Source organism: Leuciscus leuciscus (genome assembly GCF_965113295.1).
Source record: "Leuciscus leuciscus genome assembly, chromosome: 4".
Lineage (NCBI taxonomy): Eukaryota > Metazoa > Chordata > Actinopteri > Cypriniformes > Leuciscidae > Leuciscus > Leuciscus leuciscus.
The window spans coordinates 40,605,481-40,620,604 of NC_138728.1; the positions used below are offsets into that span (position 1 = coordinate 40,605,481).

General features: G+C 37.8%; 2 protein-coding genes across 3 annotated transcripts; both read right to left on the minus strand.

Moving 5' to 3' along the window:
- Positions 1-1,797: 1,797 nt before the first annotated feature.
- Positions 1,798-14,617, minus strand: LOC309496064 (uncharacterized protein). 2 transcript variants are annotated; one of them, XM_082166016.1, is made up of 3 exons: positions 14,577-14,617; positions 13,874-14,022; positions 1,798-3,504 (listed from the first exon to the last, which is right to left on the minus strand). In XM_082166016.1, the coding sequence occupies exons 2-3, from the start codon at positions 13,956-13,958 to the stop codon at positions 2,126-2,128; spliced, it is 1,464 nt and encodes a 487-aa protein (XP_082022142.1). In that variant the 5' UTR covers positions 13,959-14,022; positions 14,577-14,617; the 3' UTR covers positions 1,798-2,125. The 2 variants fall into 2 exon arrangements, with proteins under 2 accessions (XP_082022142.1, XP_082022143.1); XM_082166017.1 differs by lacking the exon at positions 14,577-14,617 and adding an exon at positions 14,136-14,564.
- LOC309496136 (uncharacterized protein) lies at positions 3,514-11,418 on the minus strand. Its single transcript, XM_082166155.1, has 2 exons — positions 5,596-11,418; positions 3,514-5,505 (listed from the first exon to the last, which is right to left on the minus strand). Exons 1-2 carry the CDS (start codon positions 5,944-5,946, stop codon positions 5,485-5,487), a joined length of 372 nt encoding a protein of 123 aa, XP_082022281.1. The 5' UTR covers positions 5,947-11,418; the 3' UTR covers positions 3,514-5,484.
- Positions 14,618-15,124: the final 507 nt, after the last annotated feature.

A 15,124-nucleotide genomic window follows, 5' to 3' on the forward strand; every position in this document is an offset into this window, starting at 1 on the left:
GCGGTCATGAACAAAGGCAGAGTTTGTCCGAATCTGGAGAGGGTCAGCGTTACGGATCATTTCACTTATAGCTACCAGTTAACATCAGCATTAAAGACATTTAAAATCATTTTAACTCAAAACTCACTTTCAGATTACCCTGGAAATCCAGAGTTCTCGCGAGAGCACAAATTGAATTTGCTCAGCGAGTTACTCTGGCATCGAGTAATGATGCTCATTAAATATGCCCTTGTATCTGAGCTGCACCAATCACATTGGGTTATCTGATATAGGCGGGCCAGATGCGAGCTAAACAAATGACGAAAGCGCTGCAATGTTTAAGTCATTAGTAAACATTGCAAGATGGCTTTTTATCTAAAAGAGGAACAGAAGACGGCGCTTGAATCGTTCCTTTGCAAGAAGGGCGTTTTTGCTGTTTTGCCGACCGGATACGGCAAGAGTCTAATCCACCAGTTAGCTCTGCTGGTAGCTAAGTGTATGGGGCTTATTGTTGTGATTGGTCGTAGTGTTATCCAACTGCGTGCGGTGAGATTTTCAAACGCATGCTTGGTGCCGCCCCTCGAGCTGGCCGATTTTCATTACTCGATGCCAGACCCTTAATCTTTCAGATTTGGGTCTGGATTTTCAGAGTGTTTGAAATAACTTCCATTTGTGATCCGATGTGGATTCTGATCACCGTAAAAGACAGAAATATATTTATATGTGATGCAAAACGCTGTTACCTAGTAAACAGCCCTCAAAGTTTCTCAGATGGTGGAAAAATGATAGAATTGACCTTTATCTATATTTTTTAATGTGCATGCTTTTGAACTAAAGCCCCATTGTTTTATGCTGTCCTGTGACTTCAAATAAACAGAAATAGACGTGACTAAATAAGTACGTGTCCGCCCTCTTTTGTGAAATAATGGTAAAAAACACTTTATTTCTGTGCAATCCTGACACAAACTAATTATCAGTGTATCACTTTTTATTGTAAAACTGTGGTAAAACATTGATGCCTGGATTTTAAATCTTTTAAGTAAAAAATAAAAAGACATACATTTATCACGTTCATTTTGCGATCTCGCTAGTTTCCAGTCTGATAAAACTTCCCTTTGTTGGTGAAATGATGGGGTTGTGTGATGTTTAGTTAAAACAATGGTTTTAGTAAAGCGCTGTGGAGCTTCTGACCCAATCGTGTGATTTTGGCCTCAGTGATACAGAACAAAGGCTATTATCCCCGACTGGCCTGTTGAAAGTCCAGGCTCACAATGCAGGGTTGCCAACTTTGGGACTATGGCTGGAGTGAGACTCTGTAAAACTTCAGTAACTGAAAAGGTTCGCTCAGCATCCGCATTTGAGTGTGGCAGACTCAACACAATCTGCGCAACCTTTGATCATTTGTGGAATTTTAAAATGCCACTTGCCCGATTTGCCAAAATGTAATTTGTACCATGAGCCTATTTTTATTGAGAAAATAGCTAGCCCACATAACGCACGTCAGACAACTTTCGCAACTATAGTTGAAGTCTGTACTCTTGGCACACAGACTGATTAGGCAAGGCTACGTCTGTAGTGAAAGGCACACCATTTTATTATATGCTTACCTTGATTGTCATCCAAACTTTCAAACGCGCATCAGTGGCTCCGACTCCGAACCTATGCTCTGAACACACTTTTCACACGCAACTGACGTATCAGGTGCAAGGTTTTCAGCGAATCAACGATCAGAGAATACTGCAGCGAGAACGTTGTAGGCAGATGTTACAGCTGTGGGCCTTAAATTCCACGTCTCTGTATATTTGAATCAAAAGCCTCTTTCTGTTATATTGTGTGTTTATTATTTTGCACAGGCTTATACAGTTTTATGTATTTTATTTGATACAGATTTATACTTCTGTTAACATGTAAAATTGTAACTAGTTCATTCTTCATTTGACTAATCAATAACATTGAGTGAATCTAATTCTTGACACTGGCTTCTTTACTTCTCTCGTAGTCACTGGACATTAATTGGGAATTCGGCCCTCTAAGGTGATATAGTACCAAAACAATAATCAGCACATTAAACAGTCTCTCAAACATAAGGAGTTTCCTGTCTGTGAAACTCATTCCACACTGATGATGACATACAAAAACAATTCTCTCATACATGAATACTCATGTGGTACTTAAGGGCTATTTTATACCTAAAACTTTTTCCACAGTGACCACATGTAAACGGCTTCTCTCCAGTGTGAACTTTCATGTGCCGGTTAAGGCTTCCTTTTCGGTTGAAACTTTTTCCACAATGTTGGCAGGTGAAAGGCGTCTCTCCAGTGTGAATTCTAATGTGGTCTTTAAAGTGTTGTTTTGAATTGAAACTCTTTCCACACTGAGGGCATGTGTAGGGTTGCTCTCCAGTGTGAAGTCTAAAGTGGACTTTAAAGTGTCGTTTTTGAGTGAAACTCTTTCCACACTGAGTGCACACGTAGGTTTTCTCTCCGGTGTGAATTCTCATGTGGACTTTAAGTTTTTCATGTTGATCGAAACTCTTTCCACACTGTTGGCAGGTGTAAGGCTTCTCTCTAGTGTGAATTCTAATGTGTTTGTTAAAACTTCCTTTTTGAGTGAAACTTATTCCACACTGTTGGCAGGTGAAAAGGCTCTCTTCAGTGTGAATTCTCATGTGGCATTTAAGGTTTCCTTTTCGATTGAAACTTCTCCCACACTTTTGGCAGGTGAAAGGTGTCTCTCCAGCGTGAACGCTCACGTGGACTTTAAGGTTTCCAATTTGAGTGAAACTCTTTCCACACTGTTGGCAGGTGTAAGGCTTCTCTCCAGTGTGAATTCTCATGTGCCGGTCAAGGCTTCCTTTTTCAGTAAAAGGCTTTCCACAGTGAAGGCAGGTGTAAGGCTTCTCTCCTGTGTGAATTCTCATGTGTCTGTTAAGACTTTCTTTCAGAGTGAAACTTATTTCACACTGTTGGCAGGTGTAAGGCTTCTCTCCAGTGTGAGTTCTCATGTGCTTTTTAAGACTTCCTTTTAGAGTGAATCTGTGTCCACACTGTTTGCAGGTGAAAGGGCTCTCTCCAGTGTGAGTTCTCATGTGGACTTTAAGGTTTCCTTTACAACTGAAACTCCTTTCACACTGTTGGCAGGAGAAAGGCTTCTCTCCAGTGTGAATTCTCATGTGTCTTTTAAGGCTTACTTTTTCAGCAAAAGTCTTTCCACACTGTTGGCAGGTACGACGCTTCTCTCCTGTGTGAACTCGCATGTGTCTGTCAAGGTGTACTTTTTGAGAGAAATGCATTCCACACTGTTGGCAGATGTAAGGCTTCTCTCCTGTGTGAATTCTCATGTGGACTTGAAGATTTGCATGTTGGTTGAAACACTTTCCACACTGTTGGCAGGAGAATTTTTTTGTCTTTTTAGTCTGTGAGCAACTAAAAGTTTTTTCTCTTGTTATGAAATTATGATTCTCATATTGATCTTTCTCTTCCATTTCATTCAGTACTTCACTCTCCTTTTTCAGCACCATCAGGTCTAAGGCAAAAAGAGAAAAATGCTAATTAACACCAGTTTAATGGCACAAAGCAACAGAAAACAAAACATTTAGACATGTAAAGCATCAAAACCAAAATACAACTTGATCCTATTCCCAGGGCCGTCGAGGGGGGATGTGTTGCTCAAAAAGTTTAATCTGGATCAGAATAATCTGGATTTGGAAATCCCACGTTTTGCTATCCAGGATCTGGTAATCCATTTGACTTTTGTGCTGGTTGTTAAAAGCAAAATTTGATTGGATCACCCTGATCGAGATACACACTTATTCAGATCAACAATTAAGATGCAATTGTTAAAAATTGCTCTTGACTGGTTCATCTCTGATGATTGTGTCACTGTAATTAAGATACAATGATAAAAACAAAACAAAAAACAACAGTTAAGTAAGCAATAAGGTACGAGAGACTGTTCCTCCAACCCCTTCAGCCGTGACTCATTCATGATACAACACTAGCCTCGAGTACCTTATTGCTTTTATAAAATGGTTACCACACAATACAAATATTAAAGCCGAAAAACATGTATCTATGTAACTTTCATGAAGTAAAATCAATAACATTACCCATTCTGCCTACTTCCATCTACGAAACATTAATCGCCTCCGCCCCTCCCTTACCCCCCACACTGCCGCTGTCCTTGTCCACAGTCTCGTCACTTCCCGTTTGGACTACTGCAACTCTCTCCTTTTCGGCCTCCCTCACAAATCCCTTCATAAACTTCAACTGGTCCAGAATTCAGCTTCCCACATCATAACTCGAAACCCCTCCATTCACCACATCACTCCTGTTCTCCAACAGCTTCACTGGCTCCAGGTCCAGTTCCGTATCCCATTCTGGATACTGGATAAGTCCTTCTGTTAACAGTCAAGGCCATACACAACCTCAGGGTCCAACTTCAGGGTCAATTACTCTGCCTCTTTCTGTTGTTTTTAATGTTGTTCTATTCTTTATTTTTTGCTAATTTAAAATGTCTTACGGTGTCATTGAGTGCAGAGAAAGGCGCCTTTAAATAAAATGTATTATTATTATTATTATACAGATTATTTTATCAAATTTTCCTGTGGTGTGAGGTGTGTCAAGAGTCGGAGCGTCGGATTCACCCCATTCTCGAATCATAAACCCTTTTGTGTGCGGGGAACCCCGAGGACAAACATGCATGCTCTGGAAATTATCACGTGAAACGAAACAATACCCAATCAGAAAACGAGCTGACGGAAGACTCACCTCCAGCTCGAACTTTAACATGCAAAGTCCATGTTCACACTGTCTCCACGACTTTATCTAAATTTTTCTTTGTTTTTGTTTATTTATTCATCATTTATTTAAAAAAACAAACAGAGGACTAACAGAGCTCAAACGCTCCACTATCATTTCAGTCCCCAAACTTCAAATTTGTTTTTCAGTGCACACACACTTCACAATGAAATAACATACTGTACAGTAGTATTAACTGCTTGATAAACAAAATTGTAATAAATGATGTCTTAAAAACAGCCAACATAAAATAAATTAAGATTATCAAATCTAAACTCCTGTCATAACAATAAATAAAAACTAACATAATTCAAAACCAAAAAATAGATTGCTCTCTTAAAAGTTTTTTTGCATGAAAAACCAGCATGTCCACCATTTCTGGTTTTAAGCATGAATGGTGACGTCACCACATTTCCCCCAGTACTAAACACTCTCTCTGAAGGTGAGCTGGTGGCAGGAATATAAAGATACTTTTGTGCAACCCTGCTCATTCTTGGGAAATGTATCTGATGGAGTCTCCACCATTTCAGAGGATCTTCCTCACGGTCAATGGATGGAGAAAGCAGGTAGATGTTTAGCTCAGAGGCTATGGCTTCTTCAAGTTGCAGAGCTGCTGGCATGGTTGATGTCTTTTTGAAGAAGCTTCCTAAGGACCTCCTAAGGTAAATCAATGTCTGGATTCTCTCTGCTTGTGCTACTCACAGATTCAGATGTATCCTTTGACATACTGAGCAGAAAGAAAATATTAAAAAGCCACATAAAAGAGTGTTTATCTCAAAAGATGACAGTTTCATCCAGTTTACATAAATTAACTCACCTTGTGAGAACTCATTTTCATATCAGACATGACCCTGGCTTTAATGTTTGGAAGTTTATCCTCATCAGTGTAGCTGGTTTTGAATCTTGGATCCAAAGATGTTGCTATATCCAGATGATCTTGGGTAGTTTCATCCTTATGATGTTTGTTGATGTAGTTAAGAATTTTTGATTTTGTATTCTTTGTCAGGTCAGTATCTTCATCCTCCACTGCAAGTATCTTTGTGTTCAACAGATGAAGAACTGGTTTCACGTAGGACACACTGATGTCGTTTTCACTGGAAAGGGCATCCGTGAACTCCTGAAGTGGACCCAGTGCCTTACAGATTCTAGAACATCTGTGTCTTGCCATTGTGGTACTAGGTGTTAATGCATTAGCTAAAATGAACTAATAATGAACAATACTAATACAGCATTTATTAATGTTAGTTCATGTTAATTTTAGCATTTACTAATACATTATTAAAATCAAACTGGTAACATTAGTTAATGCACCATGAACTAACATGAATAACTAGTGTGCTTTTGTATTTAATGTATTAGTAAATGCTGTATTAGTTGTTACATACTATTGACATGAACTAACATTAACAAGAATTAATAAATTCTGAAAAACTTAATATTAAGTTAACTCTATTATCTGACCCAAATATTAATAATCAATTATAACAAGTTATGATTAATTACTACGCTATACAAAACTTGACTTGACTTAATATTTCTTTAGAGCAAATTTTCTACATGAATTATAATGTTTTGTACTAATGTACTGTAGTAATTTTTACTTGACAATAGTTGGTAACACTTTACAATAAGGTGCTATTTGTTAACGTAATAAAATTAATATTACAATCAGCATTACAAGCTTTGAAGCTTATTTGTTAAATGTAACAGTTATGTGTCTGATTATCTCAGTCATTACATACATTTTTATATTAAACATCTTTGCACAATTTGTTTCCAAATGTAGTCTGTGTCCGAAGCACTGCAATGGTGTCCAGTTGTTCAAAGTGACAGCCTTCAGTATATTAGATCCATTGTCTGTGGTGATAGGCACTTATTGCTCTTCACAAAGTCCCCATGATGCTAAAGCCTCTTTTAAACCGTGAGACATATTTTCTCCAGTGTGATTTTCTGGATTGTATGCTGTTTGCAAGTATCGACTTATTATTTCAAAGTTGTGGTAAAATTGATATAATGGACCGTTAAACTCATATACGGCTCCATCGCTCTGCTGGACCACATATATGTGGTCGTGACGTACCATTTCACCTCCTTATGCTCGTATTCAACACCCGTCTTACATTTCGGGAATAGCAACTCGTGTGAAATGAGTGCGAGATGGCAGCTTGTATCTTTTGTCCAGGGTTTGAATTAGTCTTCGGAAGCCATCTTTACTAATGACGTACGCAGGCACCATGTCTTTGCATATATGATAGGTGATTGCGTCGGTGATTTCCTTGTGCCGTTTCGATCCTTTCTCATAAGGCGTGACGCTTGCAAATGCTTGAACGATGGATACTTGTTCAGTCAGTTCAGGCTGGCTTTGAGGTGTGCTTTTGTCAACATGCATTGATCATGGAGTTTTTTATGGTGCTGTTTTTAGTGTTGGAACAGGTTTGTAGTATTGCCCCGTTTCATTGCAATAATCATTTCACAGGTCTTGCAAATTACCTTGCTCTGTGACACATCCTCTCTCCTGAATCCAAAATACTCCCAAAAGACTGATGTTGAATTTCTCTTTAGCACTGAATCATTTTTATTTTTACCAACAGGTATATTTGATGTTCTTTCCTCCCATTCACCTATTCTGTTCTCCCGTTTCATCATAATTTGTGCTGTGCGCTGAGTGAGCTCTGATTGGTAAACATCTTAAACATGCGCACAAGAACGTTGCAGTATTCTGAATTTAAATATAAATTAATTAATTAATAGATTCACAGCCTTACACGGTTTAGAAATCGCATGTGCTCAATTCGCGATTGTTTTGCGTTTGCAATTAATTGCACTGCCCTAGTCTGTGGATGATGCAGTCGACATGGAACTCCATTATATCCTGCAACATCTCGACAGACCTGGGACTTTAGCAAGGATCTTATTAGTAGAATTCACTAGGGCTGTGACAATAACTGCATTACCGCAGTAATGAGAAGCCTACTGTTGAGGTTATCACTGCCATCACCGCACTTTATTTTATTTTATTTTTTGTGCGCATGTGTTTCGGGTTGGGTTCGGCATAATGTCTATTGAATAGCCTCAGGTTCGGGTTTGTAACCAGTGGTGGAATGTAACGAAGTACAAATACTTCGTTACTTTACTTAAGTACATTTTTCACGTATCTGTACTTTACTTAAGTAGAATCAATAGTGCATACTTTTGACTTTTACTTCGTTACTTTTTGCAGCAATTATTATACTTTCTACTCCACTACATTTCTACAACGTTTCGTTACATTTTCGGATCAGTTTTTCCCCCTGCCAAAACAGGGATTGAAAAAAATCTCCATGTTTTCGGTGCTGATCGCGTTGGTGGCGCTAACAATAAAGCACCTAAAAGCTGTCACAAAGAACCAGCAAAAGTAATGAATATGTCAAATATAGCAAGACGACATTTTAATTGTTTATTAATAAACAAGTGTTTTCTGTGTCGGCTGCAAAGATGAGGTTGACGATACTGATACGCGATCTTCGCAGTAGTGAACGCGCCAGAGAGAAATGCGCATTTCATACGGATTATAAGCAGAGAGCAGTCGGTTTTCTTTCGTTTTGAATTGTTCTGTTTAAAAGTACACATTTAAAGCTCTCTTAAGATATATTTATCAGGTCTGTGAGGCAAGTAGGATACCTTATACGCTGAGTTTCGGTTCATTTATGAGACGAGCTCCAGTTCACTCGCCAGCGCCTACGTGTCGTGATTATATATTTTCTACTTATTTATTAAATCCTGGCAATTGTTTGATGAAACATTGATTAAAATTGAGATACAATTAATACAAAACGAAATTCAAATTTAAAAAAGGCTTTGTGCTTTCTGTTTGAGGTCTCAGTGAAAGTTTTAAAGCAGTCTTTTAGTGCCTTTCAGAGCGGTCACGTCTGTAACATTGTTTTTTCCTCATAAATGGGAACACGAAAAATAAAATAAAATGAATATGTTATGTTCTGTGGAGAGCCAACCCTTCATCCGGTGGGTATTACTTTTGGTTTGCGCAGTGTAATTCACAGAATTACAAAAAAATATTTTTCTACCTAAAAGTTAAATATTGTTTGTGTCCCGTAACGCATGTGTAGCCTAGATTTCCCATTAAATATAAAACGCATACTGATATTTTTCAATATGTATTAAATGCATTTTCTGAGAATTTATATTTCAAGTTTTTACTGCAAATGTCCCGTTTATAACGATGGAATTGCCAAATATTAAATAATTTATCCTCAACTAGTTTTGTGGTGTAGGTCTACGTATTGTATAATGTTAACTTCAAAAAAGGGGTGTGTCGCGATTCTGCCTTCTCCCTTCTCACACCGCGACACAGGTTCGTAGATCTGAGTGTAGCGATTTCGGATTCATATTGTTACAGGCACAGCCCTAATTATTAGAATATAGACATTAAGAGAATAAATTGTTATGCAAGTACTTTTACTTTTAATACTTAAAGTACATTTAAAATCAGGTACTTTTTACTTAAGTAGGGTTTTCATTGTGGTACTTCTACTTTTACTAAAGTAAATATGTCTCTGGTTATTTGTACTTTTACTTAAGTACTGAGATTCAGTACTTCCTCCACCACTGTTTGTAACTAAGAAAAACTGTATAGGTAATAGATATAGTTTGCGTGCCGTGTGCTTGCCTGCTTGCTGTGTTTCAACCACTTGTTGGTGGGGCCCGTGAAAACCGAATCAGCCGATAGACGAAATTTTTCCATCTTTATTTATCTATTACCCAAGTATTAGTTTTCCTCCACTGTTCATAGGCTTGCAAACTCAATTTTATAGCTAATGCTGTGAGATTTTATGTTAGTTTTATCTAAATCATAAAATAACCTCAATTAGTGCTGCACGTTTGTCAAGCCTATTCGCAATTAGGCTATATGACGCAAAATGCTGCGATTTTATATGAAATAAACAAGTTTGGGCTTTTAACGCAATGCAGCATCTGTTAATTTTTTGTCATCCTTTGGCTAGTGTTACATGATCCCGCTCTTATTCATGCAAATGCTTTTAACCCATTCATGCGCGACAAGACAAAATAGAGCTCGCTGCCTGTGAATGTCCTGACTGTGACACAGAAAAACTTGCGATGATATCGTGCGTGCGCACGAGACAGCCCAGAATAGAGTTATCTTTCGCGCTTGAACGAACAATAACACACACAATAATGCCAAAATGTCTTTTTGTTGAGTATGTTCATAACATAAGAGCAGTCTTATGATGAACGTGAAGAGTTATGACTCGTGAGAGAATGAGGCGCGTGTGAGATCCGTGTCTCTGTCAACAGCGGCTGGTCTTAAAGGGGCAGTACACAGTAGCCACTAATTATCTCTGTCGTTAAAGTTAATCAAAGAACAAAGGGAACAGAGAAAAACACTCACTGCTCTTGACTAAAGAACTTTTGTAACTTTGATTAGTCTATATATAATTTATAATTAATGCAGCATTCTGTGTAGCCTACTAAAAAAACAATCTTAGGCCTATCATGAAAACGAGTCCACTTTAAACCGCAGCATTTTCTGTCAGCAATGTATGACAAGTAGTGCTGTCAAAGTTAACGTATGCGATAAATTTTTGTCCAGCTTAAACGTGTTCAAATCTGTGGACATGTTCAAATGTTTGCGCGACCAATAGTCTATATTTTAAACTTTAAAATAGTCTCACGCAGAAAAAACGTTTATGTCCACTAACGAAAAATGGAGACGCCGGTTACTTTCATGTCCGCTGCGGACATTAATAGACAAAACCTCACATGTTAGATTAGTAGCATTAGCATATATTCACCACATAGGCCTAGGCTACTGTGTGCCTTCAATTCACTAAGACTGCACATGTGCCTGATCACTGTAAATGTTACATTTTGTGAGGATGGATGAAGGATGATCGGCATCAAGTAGGCCACCAAGTGCATTAAAGACCACAGCGCTTTGGTGCCCTAAAAGGCACACACATGGCTTATTCATTCTCCTAACCAAAGCCTACTCACGTACTTAACTTGACAGCTCTACACGACGGGTAGCCTGCTACGCTATGGTAAATGTCTTTTTACTTCATGTCTTTTTACTTCTAGCACAAGGTGAGTCGCAGACGACCACGTGGGCCTGACACTGAGATTACTAAGAGGAAGTACACCTTCAAGTACCATGTGCAACAAGGAGGCCAAAGACTTGCTGTTTGTAAGCTCACATTTATGTCAGTCTTTCAACTGACCAACAGTCGCCTACAGGCAAGTTTTATATAGCCTAGTGTTTTCCGTTTGTTAACTTTTTATTACATGCATGATTTTAATTAGATACATTGTCCATAACATATTTACTTAAAGTTACTAATCTTTGAAAAGGTTATTCAAGAAAAGTTAGGCAGTCAGTCTGAGGCAGTGGTCGGGAACCTATGGCTCGCGAGCCACATCTGGCTCTTTGGCAAAAATCATGTGGCTCGCGAGGTCTCTCACCCTTTACCAACAAACCATCGATGAAACAATTAAAACACATCAACAGAGATCGGCTCTCTGCAGAAAAAGCAGCCAATTACAATTCCCTTGTTGTAGTCCAGCCTACTTAAGTTAATTAAAAGTTTATGATAATAATAATATTCAAGTTGTACCGGCAAAAGTGCGTGTTCAGTGCTGTTCGGGAGTGTTCTGTGGTAACCTACAGTTACTGCACTGGATTCAAGCTGGCGAAAACCATTCTAGAACAGCAGCGAAAATGTAAAAGTAGGCTTTATAAACTTTAATATATCCTTTTATTGAAACGGGGGCTTTGCTGTGCAAAGAGACATTTGCGCAGAGACCCTTTATGTCCTATAAATGTGTCGTATTTTTTGATAATCCGCGCAGATTTCAGTTGACGATTCTGTTTAAAGTTATTAATAACAAAACATGAATGAATGAGAAAGAAAATAACAGGATGCGCTTTATATTGAAAATAAATATTAAAAGCGTGATAAGTCGCGAAAGAGAACTGAATTCTACTGACAGGACGCTGTGCGCGCGCTCCGAGCGCAACACGGACAAGTAGCCTTTGTCTTCGGTTGCGCGCCTAAGCGGCCAAATAAACAGAAATATTTCAAAATGGCAAGTCGAGTATTCACGTAAACACAGCAGATGTACTCTGTGCATTCACTCTCTCTCTCTCACACACGCACACATAAGAGGATTTATGCTCATCACTTGGTAACTCAACCTCACAGTGAAAGCCCTGCACAATTAATTCCATATTGCAACTAATTTATTGTTTGCTGAATATTTGTTTGTTTTTAGTTGTCTATGGACCTAATAATTAGCCTACTACTGTTGAATTTTTTATTGAAAAAAGCACGTCTTTAATTTATATATATCATTTTTTTTTCTACTGTGGCTCTTTTGGAAAAATGCATTATCCAAAAATGAAAAAATGGCTCTTTGGTCAAAAAAGGTTCCCGACCCCTGGTCTGAGGGAACAGAGCAGGTAGCTAAAGTCAGGTCTCCATTAGAGGACTTAAGTCCTAGCCTAATCTAAGTGTTGTAAAAAAATCTTGAAATACCTCATGCTCTCGTCCTGTTAGTTTTTAAAGCTGCATCAATGTCAGCATCATTTGCTCCACAACATTCCCTGGTCTAATGGTGCACTGGACGCTAGCATTATAGGGTGCCGGGTGCCTTGCCACCCTATAACGCCAGCATCCACGTACCGTAATGGTTAGGATTCAGCTCACTGTCGCCGCCCAGTCAGGAAACATATTTTTGCACTTTTGAGATCGATATCAGAGGTAAAGTGCTATACAAATGTGCTGTACAAAATGTAATGTATGATTATTCTTTGTATCATTGCAATATGTGGATCTTAATGATTGTATGTGAAAACAAAAGATTTTTAAGGGAAGATTTTAAAATGAGCTGTTCATTAATAAACACGCAAAATTGCTGTGAAAATACAGACCGGAAGTCAAAAGACAACGAGCCCAGCGCTGAAAAGGGGCGGGGCTACATAAGCTCTATAGGGACACCTTCAAGCAGCAGAACCTCAGTTTTGGGCAGCCAAGAAGTAACACTTGTGCGAAATGTGACGCCCTGTTCTCAAAATTAACAGCTGCTACAAAAGATGGAGAAAAGTCGAAGATTGCAGCCGAGACTAACTAATCTTTCTTTCATTCTTTCTTTCCAACTAATCTTTCTTTTTCTTTCTAACTTTTCTATCTATCTATCTATCTATCTATCTATCTATATATATATCTATCTATATATCTATCTATCTGATGGACTGTATTGCCTTCAAACTTTCTGGCTAGGCTTTTTCAAGCCAACAATAAAGAAAGTAAGACATCTTTTTCTGCATAGTTTAGTAGCCTACTATTACTTTTGGCAGAATTTATCATTATAATCAAATTATTTCCTGGATTTTGTATCAGCATAGTCCCTAAATGTACGTAAATGCAGGAAATGGTCGATTTTTGTGTCATCGGAGGATTTTTTTCCAGACAAAAAATACATACCGGTAAATCTCTCGTCTCAGGGGGACATGAGGGTGGAAAGCACGGTAACTCGAAAATATTACAGGTTTTCTACTAATACAAAGCTTAATACTAAATCCTGAAGTATCCCTTTAAGTAAAGGGGGACAGTACTGTGTGTGTGTGTGTGTGTGTGTGTGTGTGTGTGTGTGTGTGTGTGTGTGTGTGTGTGTGTGTGTGTGTGTGTGTGTGTGTGTGTGTGTTAATTTTTGTGTAAACATGTATTATAATATGTTTATATTATATATTCAGTGCAACTTGTGAAATTACAATTTCAAGGGAATAATCGGCAATAATGATTTTTGTCATAATCGTGCAGCCCTAACCCAAAGCCTGCTGTTGACTTGTGGATGCAAACAGCAAATCGCAGGCTTGACCAGGGAGAAAGAAGCAGGTCTACATCATTCATTTACCATGTTTGAGAGAAAAGCAGATAATGAGGGTGAAAGTGATGACGGCAGCTTTTAGGATAAGTGTGCTGAAAACCAGACCAAAAATGTCTGTGTATATTCTCTATTTCTGTAGAGTTGGACATTTTAATAAGGATGAAATGACTGAATCCAGCTTTGAGAATGAAACCAACCTGTTTGTTCCTCAGTTTCTTCATGTTTCACTGTCAATGTTTCTTCAATCCTCACGTCTTCACTCTCCTCTTTAATAAATGCCATCTTTATTAGAGTGTGTCACGTGGATCTCAGTCGCTTCACCAGGAATTTTTCTGTGTGGTTTGTCCTGTTTAAGATGAGAATAATTAACAGAAAGAAAAATAAATCCACACTGCAAAATAATAAAAGAACACAAACTATACAGACATCTCATAATGAAGAATTCATTATTTATATTACGTTTATAAATAACTAGTTTTCACTTTCATGAAAACATTAGCAGTTGGTTTGTAAAAGTTGTTTATTGTTCTCGTTCATTTACTCTGTTTGAGAAGCCCGTGTCGCGACTCAAACGATTCGAATCACTGAATCATTTTAAAGTATTTGATTCAATTGACTCGGAGTGTCGAAAAGCTCGGTTTCTCCATCAATATTTACCAGTGACTGAATTCGTGTTTATGATAAACTGATTCACGATAAAGGGGAGCGAAATGAGACGCAAGTTTACTGTTTCTAATGTGTGGGTGCCCTTTACTCACAAACATAGCATTCATTAAAGTTAGATAAAGCATTACAATGTTACATTTAATAGTAAATAAACTAATTTCACATCGCTCGAAAAAAATAGAAGACATTGCACGGTTTCTATCGATTTAAACAGCTTGTATTCTTTAAACAAACCTTTCTTCAGCCAGATACGAGTGCGGCGCAGCATTATGACGTCATGTCGCCACTCCAAAATAAAAGTCCTGTTCACATGCTGCTGTCTACAATCACAGAGGTGCGTTGAAATGTTTATATCTGTTTATAACTGTTGTTGTTTTTTACTAGATAATCCTTTTTAAAAATGTAAACAATGACAAATGTGATACAAAACAAACATGTTAAAAAGAGTGTAAGAGTTTATAAAGCAGTTTTCATACATATGAATCGAAATACATGTATTTATAATATTGGTAAAAACACTGACTCATGAGTCAGTGTGTTTTTACCAAAAGTAAAAATGTGGACATATAAAGTTCATTTAAATCTAAAAACAGGTTTACAATGTGTAAAAAGTTATCTTTCAAGAATCAGTATGAGTAAAAGAAGAAATAAAAATGTTCAAGTATAAATGTAATTCATTCAATAACAACAATTATTGCTAAAGGTTTCTGTCCAATTAAACATGAAATAATTCACACATTTTTAATGAAATCAAAAGTATGTCAAGGGTCATTTGTGTGAGT